This window comes from Loxodonta africana, chromosome 15 (genome assembly GCF_030014295.1).
Source record: "Loxodonta africana isolate mLoxAfr1 chromosome 15, mLoxAfr1.hap2, whole genome shotgun sequence".
Lineage (NCBI taxonomy): Eukaryota > Metazoa > Chordata > Mammalia > Proboscidea > Elephantidae > Loxodonta > Loxodonta africana.
The window spans coordinates 62,743,809-62,755,948 of record NC_087356.1 but is presented as its reverse complement, the minus strand read 5'-3'; the positions used below and the strand labels follow the sequence as shown (position 1 = coordinate 62,755,948).

General features: G+C 38.1%; 1 protein-coding gene across 1 annotated transcript; it reads left to right on the top strand.

Moving 5' to 3' along the window:
• Positions 1-9,568: 9,568 nt before the first annotated feature.
• On the top strand, positions 9,569-11,030 carry LOC100655033 (olfactory receptor 8A1-like). Its single transcript, XM_064268345.1, has 2 exons — positions 9,569-10,467; positions 10,525-11,030. The coding sequence occupies exons 1-2, from the start codon at positions 9,987-9,989 to the stop codon at positions 10,971-10,973; spliced, it is 930 nt and encodes a 309-aa protein (XP_064124415.1). The 5' UTR covers positions 9,569-9,986; the 3' UTR covers positions 10,974-11,030.
• The last annotated feature ends 1,110 nt before the right edge of the window (positions 11,031-12,140 follow it).

The window sequence follows — 12,140 nt, the reverse complement described above, 5'->3', positions numbered from 1 at the left end:
TTAAGGACAGAATAAAGAAGTTCATAGAATCAAATGAGAATGAAAAGACTTCCTACCAGAACCTTTGGGAAACAGCAAAAGCAGTGTTCAGAGGTCAATTTATAGCAATAAATATACACATCCAAAAAAAAGGGCCAAAATCAAAGAATTATCACAACTCAAACAGAAAGAGACTATGAAAAGAAGCTCTCGGGCACAAGAAGAAAGCAAATAATAAACATTAGAGTACAAGTAAATGGAATAGAGAACAGAAAAACAATTGAAAGAGTAAAGACCAAAAGCTAGTTGTTTAAAAAGATCAACAAAATCAATAAACTATTGGGCGAACTGACAAAAGAAAAACAGTAGAGGAAGCAAATAACCTGAATAAGAAACTAGATTGGTGATGTCACAACAGACCCAACTTTAATTAAAAGAATCATAACAGAATACTATGAAAAATTGTACTCTAACACATTTAAAAACCTAGAGGAAATGGACAAATTTCTAGAAACGCACTACCTACCTAAACTAAAACAAACAGAGATAGAACAATTAAATAAACCCCTAACAAAAGAAGGGATTGAAAAGGTAATTTAAAAACTCCGCCCGCCCCCCCCGCCCACCAAAAAAGGCACTGGCTCTGACAGCTTCACTGGAGAATTCTTACAAACTTTCAGAGAAGAGTTAACACCACTACTACTAAAGGTATTTCAGAACATAGAAAAGGGCTGAATACTCCCAAATTCATTCTATGAAGCCAGCGTAATATAACCCTGATACCAAAACCAGGTAAAGACACCACAAAAAAAAAAAAAGAAAATTACATGCCAGTATCTCTCATGAACTTAGACAAAAATCCTCAACAAACTTCTAACCAATAGAATTCAACAGCACATCTAAAAACATAATTCACCATGACCAAGTGGGATTCATACCAGGTATGCAGGGAGGATTTAACAATAGAAAAACAATCAATGTTATCCATCACATAAATTAAACAAAATACAAGAAGCACATGATCTTATCAATTGATGCAGAAAAGGCATTTGACAAAGTTCAACACACATTCATGATAAAAACTCTCAGCAAAATAGGAATAGAAGGAAAATGGCTCAACATAATAATGGGCATTTATACAAAGACGACAGCCAACATCATCCTAAATAGAGAGAGTGTGAAAGCATTACCCTTGAAAATGGCAACAAGACAGTGATGCCCTTTATCGCCGCTCTTTTTTTTGTTCAACATTGTGCTTGAGGTCCTAGCCAGAGCAATCAGGCTAGTTAAAGAAATAAAGGGCATCACATTGGCAAAGAAGAAGTAAAAGTATCTCGATTTGGAGGTGATATGGTCTTTACCCAGAAAACCCTGAAGAACCCACAAGAAAACTCCTGGAACAAACTGAAGATTTCAGTAAAGTGTCAGGATACAAGATAAAGAGAAAAATCAGTTGTATTCCTCTACACCAACAAACAGAATGTCAAAGAGAAATCACCAAATCAATACCATTTACAACAGCCCCAAGAAGATAAAATACTTAGGGATAAATCTAACCAGACACGTAAGAGACCTATACAAAGAAATTTACAAGATATTACTGCAAGAAGGCTAAAGAGACCCACGTTAGTGGAAAAACATAACTTTCTCATAAATAGGAAGACTCGATATTGTGAAAATGTCTACACTACCCAAAGTAATCTATAGATACAGTGCAATCCTGATCCAAATTCCTTTGGCATTTTTTGATGAGATGGAGAAATGAATCACCAACTTCATATGGAAACAGAAGAGGCCCCAGATGAGTAAAGCATTACTGAAAAAGAAGAACAAAGTGGGAGGCTTCATACTACCTGACTTTAGAACCGATTATACTGCCAGAGTAGTCAAAAGAGCCTGGTACTGGGACAACAACAGATACACAGACCAATGGAACAGAACTGAGAATCCAGACATAACTTCATCCACCTATGAGCAGCTGATATTTGACAAAGGCCCAAAGTCTGTTAAATGGGGAAAAGATAGACTCTTTAACAAATGGTGCTGGGATGACTGGATATCAATCTGCAAAAAAAATGAAAGAAGACCCACACCTCACACCATGCACAAAAACTAACTCAAAATGGATCAAAGACCTAAATATAAAACCTAAAATTATAAAGCTCATAGAAAGAAAAAATAGGGACAACATTAAGAGCCTGAATACATGGCATAAACAGTATACAAAACTTTACTGTCAATGCACAAACACCAGAGGCGAAACTAGATAACTGGGAACTACGAAAAACCAAACACTTACGCTCATTCAAAGACTTCACCAAAAGCATAAAAAGACAACATACGCGCTGGGAAAAAAATTTTCGCTACGATAAAACTGAGCAGCATCTAATCTCTAAAATCTACAACACACTGCAATACCTCAACAATAAAAAGACAAACAACCCAACTAGAAAACGGGCAGAGGATATTAACAGGAACTTCACACAAGAAGACATTCAGGCAGCTGACAGATAAATGAGGAAATGCTCACGATCACTAGCCATTACAGAAACGCAGGTTAAAACTACGATGAGACACCATCTCACCCCAAAAAGGCTGACATTAATCCAAAAACCACAAAATAATAAATGTTGGAGAGGTTGTGGAGAGCCTGGAACACTTATACGCTGCTGGTGGGAATGTAAAATGGTACAACCAACTTGGAAATTGATTTGGCGCTTCCTTAAAAAGCTAGAAATAGAAGGACCATGCGATCCAGCAATCCCATTCCTTGGAATATATCCTAGAGAAATAAAAGCCCTCACACAAATAGATATATGCACACCCATGTTCACTGCAGCACTGTTTACAATAAAAAGATGGAAACAACCAAAGTGCCCATCAAAGGATGACTAGAAAAACAAATTATGGTATGTTCATACAATGGAATACTACACAACAATAAAGAACAACGATGAATCTGTGAAACATGTCATAACATGGAGGAATCTGAAAGGCATTATGCTGAGTGAAATTAGTCAGTTCAAAAAGGACAAATATTGTATGACAGCACTATTTCAAGAACTCAAGAAAAGGCTCAAACACAGAAGAAAACAGTCTTTGATGGTTTCAAGGGCAGCAAAGAAGGGAGGGGGTATTCACTAATTAGATAGTAGACAAGAACTATTTTAGCTGAAGGGAAGAACAACACACAATAAAGGGGAAGTCAGTACAACTGGACTAAACCAAAAGCTAAGAGGCTTCCGGAAGACAACAAAACACTTCCGGGGACAGAGTAGCAGAGCTAGGTGCCTGGGGATCATGGTTTCAGAGGATATCTAGGTCAACTGACATAACAAGAAAATCTTCTGCATCCCACTTTGGTGAGTGGCACCTGGGGTCCTAAAAGCTAGCAAACAGCCATCTAAGATGCATCAGCTGGTTTCAACCTGCCTGGACCAAAGGAGAATGAAGAACACCTGAGATGCAAGGAAAATAGAAGCCCAAGAGGCAGAAAGGGCCACATAAACCAGAGACTCCAACAGCCTGAGACCAGAAGAACTAGATGGTACCTGACCAACACCAATCACTGCCCTGACAGGGAATACAATGGAGAATCCCCAATAAAGGAGGAGAAATGTGGGATGCAGACCTCAAATTCCAGTAAAAAGACCATACTTAATGGTCTGACTGAGACTGGAGGGACCCCAGAGGTCATGGCCCCCGGACTCACTGTTAGCCCAAAACTGAAATCATTCCCAAAGCCAATTCTTCAGACAAAGATTAAGCTGCACTACATGACATAACATGATACTGGTGAGGCATGTGCTTCTTAGCTCAAGTAGACACATGAGACTATGTGGGCACCTCCTGTCTGGAGGCAAGATAAGAAGGCAGAGGGGGACAGGAGCTGGTTGAATGGACACTGGAAATACAGGGTGGAGAGAAGGAGTGTTTTGTCACATTGCAGGGAAAGTAACTAGGGTCACATAGCAATGTGTGTATAAGTTTTTATATGAGAAACTGATTCCAATAGTAAACTTTCACTTAAAGCAAAATAAAAGTTAATAATTTAATTAAAAAAAATTTTTAAGATAATAACTGCAATAGATTGAAACACATAAAATGTTTAAATTACTGAGTTCATAATGATACTGAAGAAAAATAACTTGTACCTTTGGAGAATAACAGGGAAACAAATCATTTATTTCTTAAAATTAGACAATGAAGAGAACAATTTAAAAAAAAAATACTAAGGAAACATGAGCGATCCTTGTAGTGGTGTAAGTGTTCTTAGCTGTGGTGGTGGATACGTTAACCTACACTAGTGACAAAATCGCATAGAACTAAATACACACACACACACAAATGAGTATAAGTAAAACTGGGAAAATAGGAATGAGATCAATGAATTGCATCAATGTCAGTATCTTGGCTGTGATATTGCCCTATAGCCTTGCAAGATGTTGCCCTCTGGGGAAATTGTGTAAAGAGCATGTGGAATCTCTTTGTATTATATCTTACAACTGTGTGTGAATCTACAACTATCTCAAAATAAGTTTAATTTAAAAATCTTCCTTGGCAATATATTATCAGTAATATGTTACTGAATATATTATTGAATCGGTAAATTTCCTTTGCACACATTCCCTTTATGAAAGAAAATATATGAGTGAAGAGTTCTCAAGAGCCTATGTTCTTATGCTTTTCAACCTTCTGTCACCCAACTCTGTCAGTCTACAGGTGAAGCACCGGGGTGAGAAATGTAACATTCCTTACAAATTTAACATTCTTTTACTGAAACTATATACTTTGTTTTAGTAAAATCTTTGAATTTGTTTGAAAAACACTTTAGAATAAACATTTCAAATCTGGTTGATTGTGTCTAATGATGAACTGACGATGACTGGATGGTAATAACTGACGATGGTGGTAATCATCACTGATGGTAATGTTGTTGGTAATGACTGATGTGTGGTGGTGGTGATGATGACGGGACTATAGATAGTAAAATATTAAAATACTCCCATTAGATGCTAAGTTTTCCAACCTGCAAAATAACTCTCCCAGCTAAAAGGAAAATTATCACACCTGAAAAGCAAAAACAATGATTCACAACACAGGTGTAAATTGAGATTCTAATTGCTCCCGTCGTGAGGAACCCAGTCTCTGGAGTGATTACTTCCCAGGAGAGGTTCTGCCTGTATGTATGTAAAAAGATCCCAAGACTCCCAGTCTCGGTGACCCATTTTTAAAGATTCTATCTGCTCCTTTGAGTAAGTACAGGACTATGTATGTATGTAAATATGTATGTATTATTCTCTCATTTTCTGATATTTCCTGATTATTGAAAACAGGGATTTCCCTAGGAGTTTCAGGAGACTGTGTTCCATTTTTTGCCAACACAGGTATTTAATTGCAGTTTTAAAATAATTGTATGAGAAAAATATTTTCCCATGAACTGCTTTTGTGTGTGTGTGTGTGTGTGTGTGTGTGTGTGCTTTAGATGAAGGCTTACAGAACAAACTAGCGTCTCATTAAACAATTAGGACACATATTGTTCTGTGACACTGGTTACCAACCTGACAACATGTCAACACTCTCCCTCTTGACCCTGGGTTCTGTATTACCAGTTTCCTGTCCCTCCTGCCTTCTCACCCTTGCCCTTGGGCTAGTGTGCCCATTTAGTCTTGTTTTGTTTTATGGGCCTGTCTAATCTTTGGCTGAAGGCTGAACCTCAGGAGTGACTTCATTACTAAGCTAAATGGGTCTCCAGGGGCCATACTCTCAAGGCTTCTCCAGTCTGTCAGGCCAGTAATCTGGTTTTTCTTTGTGAGTTAGGATTTTCTTCTACATTTTTCTCAGCTTTGTCTGACACCCTCTGTTGTGATCCCTGTCAGAGCAGTTGGTGGTGGTAGCTGGACACCATCTAGTTGTGCTGGACTCAGTCTGGTGGAGGCTGTGGTAGCTGTGGTCCGTTAGTCCTTTGGATTAATCTTTCCCTTGTTAAACTCCTGTTTCTAATGCAGTCTGTTTACAAAACATGCTTCCCTTCATCTCTAAATGCTTTTTTGTGGTGTGCTGTGTTCTTATTAGCACCAACCCTGAGCAAAACTAGATTTTTCTATGGAATGGTATTCATGTCTGCTCTGCACTGAGTGAATGGTGTTCACTCTGCACTGCTTTGTAATGCATTTTGACTTCTGGTAATCATAGATTCAAAGAGCATTTTCTACATTTTTTAGAGTTTCAGGAGACTCAGATTGGGTACAAGGGGATATGGAAGATATTTTAAAATTTATTGTTATCTGAAAGAAAATTGTTTTCTCCTTTGTAGTAAAACCAATTGCCACCGAGTCAATTCTGACTCGTGATGAAGCTTTGTGTATCAGAGTACAACTGTGCACCATAGGACTTTGAATGGCTGATTTTTCAGAAGCAGCTCACCAAGTCTTTCTTCCAATGTGCCTCAGGATGGACATAAACCACCAATCCCTCAGACAGCAGCAGAGCATGTTAACCATTTGCATTACCCAGGGACCTCTTTCTCCATTGGAATAATTGGAAATTGCTAGTTATTATGATGTTAAATACCCCCCCAATAATTCAACACATAAGACTTATAACGCAATCACATGTTCTTGTCTTTACACCAACCCTAAGGATTAAAAGACTTGCTTGCTTGTAAAATGAGGAAATACAGTTAGTACTGGAATTATTATTATTAGAGGAATCAAGTGAGGCTATGGATTTTTAAAGTGCTACACAGAAAAATTAGGTTATAAAATGTTTTTATTAATGTATGTATACATATATGCATGGAAAAATCTAGAAGGATAATTACTACCAATGTTAGACTCTGGGTAGTGAGAATATAGTGTTTATATTTTATTGCAAATAAGTAGTTTTGGCTTGTTTGTATTTCTAATTTTCTACAATATACCCATATTTCCTTTGTAATTAAAAAATGCATCAGACAGTAGCAATAAGATCCCTCCTCTGACTACCCCCCAAAATTCAATAACTTCACTAAATAACAAAAATGTGCTACGCAAAGTTATCTCCAGCAACATAGATTCCTGGAGACAAAACAGACTGATGTTCAGAAGTCCTTGGATTTAGACCAGTTCTACCTCTCACTGGCTGTATGACCTTGGGTAACTTAACTTTTAGAGCTTTGGTTTTAGAGAATTAAAAATATATCTATATATACCATCCCTCTCTTTTCATATATCATGCTCATGCTAAGAGATCAAGTATAAGGCATGTTCAACCACTACTTTGCCTCAGAGCTGCAGGCGTGCTGATTTATAAGGCTACCAGCTAGAGGCAAGGGAAGAAGCTCATGATCAGGAGAACAGGTTTACGTCTGAGGTTCATGTCCAAGTCATTTAATGTCCGACACTTCTGTTTTCTCAGTATGAAAATAAGAATTAGAATTCTGCTCTAAATACATTTCTCCCCATACCCAAGAGTTTTAGGAGGAGTTAATGAGATTGGCTTTTGAAAGAAATGTGTAAATTATAAAGCATTTCACACAGGTTAGTAATAATATGAAGAAGCAATTAAAATAGTGAGAATTTAAGTTTTTATATTAAGAAATACACCTCAGAGACATGGATATCCATGCTCCCTAGAGAACATGTCTCTCATTTGAGGACTTCACCACCAGTGAGATAATTGTGCCATGGTTTTGATATTTTTTTTTTTTGATATTACGATCTTAATGTTATAATAACAAAAATGTAATAAATAACGGTTGAGCACTTACTGTGGACAACACTATGTGGCAATACCCAGGCTGCACTGCAGATGAATTAATTCAATCAGAATTTCTGTGGGTGGGACCCAGACATCAATACTTATTAAATACTTCAGCCAGTGTTGAGAACCACTGTCTTAGGCCCTCAAACCCCAAGAAAAACTAAGTACAAATTCCAGCCACATAGCGACAACTTATATTTTTACACATTCTGAATATTTGAAAAAAATATTTCTAAATATGCATGCACCCATGTTATTTTTACAACCACCTTAGGAATTGATATTATTAATTCCTTCATTTTTCAGATGCAGCAGTTGACTTGCCACTCAATGATACAGGAGCAACTGCCATGTTACCCTGACACTGCATAGATTTGAGATAGGTATTCAAATGCTCACATTCAGTGAATATTTGGAAATGGCATAAATGACCGGGAAATTTCATTTCTGCAGCAAAACCCATCTCCAACTTCAAAATGTGAAATTTACTACTTCTTTCTTCTAGAGTAAAGGCTATCAAACATTAGCCTGAATCAACATCATTTGTAGAGTTTGTTAAAGCACAGATTGTTCGGCTAGGGCCCCACCCCTAGGATGTCTGATTCAGTAGGTCTGGCACAAGGTGTGAGAGTTGGCATTTCTAACAAGCCTCAGGTGATGCCGATGCTGCTAGTCCAGTGACTATGCTTTGAGAACCACTGGTTTAGGATATTTGAAAAACCGAGTGGTAAAAGTTCAAGATCTTGGTCCCTTTTCCTCTTATCTTCATAATCTTTGAACTGTTCAGGTGATGGTCTTCTTCCCAGTAAACAGCAGGAGTGATGGGCAGATGCATCAATGAGGAATCTAGAAGTTTATCATCTTGATGAGATCCCATTTAACTATTTTGCCTTTTGTTCCTTGGGAGTTTGGTGGCATATCTAAGAATCCATTGTTGAAGACTAGATCCCGCAGCATTACCCCTATATTTTCTTTTAATTGTTTTATGGTTTTAGGTCATACATTTACGTCTTTGATCCATTTTGCATTAGTTTTTGTATATGATGTGATGTATGGGTGTACTTTCATTCTTTTGCATGTCAAAATCCGGTTGTCCAAACACCATTTATTAAAGTGACTATTCTTTCCCCTTGTTGGGTTTGACACACTTATGGAAGATTAATTGACCACAGATGTGTACACTTATCTCTGGATTCTTGATTCCAATCCATTGTCTATAGGTCTATCATATACAAGTGCCACACTGTTTGGATTACTATAGCTTTATACAGGCAGCCCCATGTTACCAGCATCCAACTTACAGACAACTCATACTTGCCCTTTAATGTTATGTAAATTTGCCCTCATTTTGAAATGACTGAACCAACTCCTATTTGCAACAAATTCTTCATCATGATCATCTTCCCTTGCTGCAATGCAGCTTTTAAATCATTAGAAAATCTTGAAGCCTTTTTTTGCACTAAAGTAAGGCTAAATATGAATCGTATGCACCTGTCCAATTTACCCTGCACATCCGACTTAAAGACAAACTTATGAACAGATCTCGTTCATAATCTGGGTATTGCCCGTAATATGTTTTGAGATCAGGAAGTGTGAGTCCTCCTCTTCTATTCTTCTTTTCCAGGATAGCTTTGGCTATTTGGAACCCTTCGCATTCCTATATAACTTTGAGGATTGGCTTTCCCATTTATGCAAAGAAGGCTATTGGAATTTTGATGATTATTGTCTTGAATTTGTATATGGCATTACATAATATTGACATCTTCACAATATTAACTCTTCCGAACCACGCCATGACATGGATGAACCTTGAAAACATTAAAAAAAAAAAAAAAAATCAGGCTGAGTAAAATAAGCCAATCACAAAACAACAAATATTAAATGAGCTCACTCAGAAAATATACCTAAAATAGGCAAATGTATAGAGATCAGAGTTTAATAGTAGTAACCTGAGACAAAAGACAGACAGAAAATCTGAAGCATTATTTAAACACACTGAGTTTCTGTTTCTGGTGATGAAAAATTTGGTAATGATACTGGTGTTTGTTGCACAACATGATTGATGTAATAATTCTCACTGAATTGTACACAGGAAAAATGTTTAATTGGCCAATGTAGTGTTATCTACATTTGTCCAACAATCATAGAAACAGCCCAGGATCTCCAAGCTTGAGACAAATGCTCAAACCAGCTTCATCAAGGAAAATTACAGCCTTTCACGGGGCTTTTCTCTCCCAGCCCCACAGGCTTCCAACCCCAGGAGAATGCCTGCAGAAAATCACTCTACTGTGACAGAATTCATTCTAGGAGGATTAACAAATCGGCCAGAGCTCCAGCTCCCTCTCTTCTTCCTCTTTCTAGGGATCTACATGGTCACCTTGGTGGGGAACCTGGGCATGATCACTCTCATTTGTCTGAATTCCCAGCTTCACACCCCCATGTACTACTTCCTCAGCAATTTGTCATTTGTAGATATGTGCTACTCCTCTGTCATTACTCCTAAAATGCTGGTGAACTTTGTGTCAGAGAAGAACAGCATATCTTATGCAGGGTGCATGTCACAACTCTACTTTTTCCTTGTTTTTGTCATTGCCGAGGCTTACATGCTGACAGTGATGGCCTATGACCGCTATGTTGCCATCTACAGCCCTTTGCTTTATAACATCATTATGTCACATCAAATCTGCTCCATGCTAGTGGCTGTGGTCTACATCATGGGGCTCATTGGCTCAACGATACAGACTGGCCTATTGTGAGAGCCTCATCAGTCATTACTTCTGTGATATCCTCCCCCTCATGAAGCTCTCATGTTAAAACTGTCCTATTGTGAGAGCCTCATCAGTCATTACTTCTGTGATATCCTCCCCCTCATGAAGCTCTCCTACTTTAACACCTATGACATTGAGCTGACAGTTTTCTTTTTGGCTGGATTCAACATCACAGTTACCAGTTCAACAGTCCTTGTCTCCTATGCCTTCATTCTCTCCAGCATCCTCCACATCAGGAGCACAGAGGGCAGGTCCAAAGCCTTCAGCACCTGCAGTTCCCACCTTACAGCAATAGGACTCTTCTATGGATCTACTGCATTCATGTATCTAAAACCTTCCAGAGCCAGTTCCTTGGCCCAGGAGAATGTGGCCTCTGTGTTCTACACCACAGTGATCCCCATGTTGAACCCCCTTATTTATAGTCTGAGGAACAAGGAGGTGAAGGATGCCATGCAGAAAACACTGAGAAGAAAACTGTCTTAATGCAAATGTTATCACTCTTTCTCAATTTTAAGAGTAAGTTGTTACAAACACCAGAGAAAAGTCCAACCATGAACGAGGTACTCCAACCCCCTACATGGTTGGTGAAAGTCTTCCCTCATTCTCCTCTCTTCTTCCCGACCCTCTCTCATGACTTACTATTTGCAACCAGCTATTTTCAAGTTTATATTTTCTTTTATTTGCAGTCTATTCTCTCTATCCTGAGCCCTTTGTTAAACATTTACTAACTTATTTGTAATTTAACATAAATTTTAAACTTTAAGCATTGAGCTTGAGAGTCATTCATTGTTTATTACCTTCTATACATAAAATGGAAATTCTGGTGGCATAGTGGGTAATTGCTACGGCCGCTAACCAAAGGGTCGGCAGTTCGAATCTGCCAGACACTCCTTGGAAACTCTATGGGGCAGATCTACTTTGTCCTATAGGGTCGCCATGAGTCGGAATCGACTCGACGTCACTAAGTTTTGACACAGAAAATATTATTACCACCTTGCAGCAATGGAATTGTTCTATGGATCTGCTGCATTCATGTACTTAAAACCATCCAAGGTCAGATCACTGGCTCAGAAGAATGTGGCTTCCACGTGCTACATCACAGCGATCTCCATGCTAAACCGGAAATTGACAATCTAAGTAACAAGGAGGTGAAGGCCACTATGCAGAAAACACAAAGAAGACTGGTTGCAAATGTCATTACTCTGTCTCAAGTTGAAAACTGAGATATAAATATAGGCAGGAAGTCATGTAAAGATTTACACACACATTGGTTGAGAGCAAATGTTTCTCAACATGACTGATTAAGTGTATCCACTCATCTTTTCTCTTCCCTTTTTACTTTCATGTATTTCATGTTTGACTCTGTTCCAGCCTTGCTAAGTTCAAGGTTTTTTTTCCACCTAGGGTAAGCTTTCTCTCTCTCTGACCCTCTGATGAACATTACCTATCATCATTAAAAAATCAAATAAATCTAAAATTTTCATCAATGACTTTAAGAGAGACATCTGATTTAATTTCCTCTATGGAGAACATATTACCCAAACCAATTCTCATAATTTGCCATTTGGTAAATACAAGACAAATGGAGATGAAATTGAAAGTCACCAAGGAATAACACAAAATGTCTTCCTCTACTAGGTTTCTCCCTTC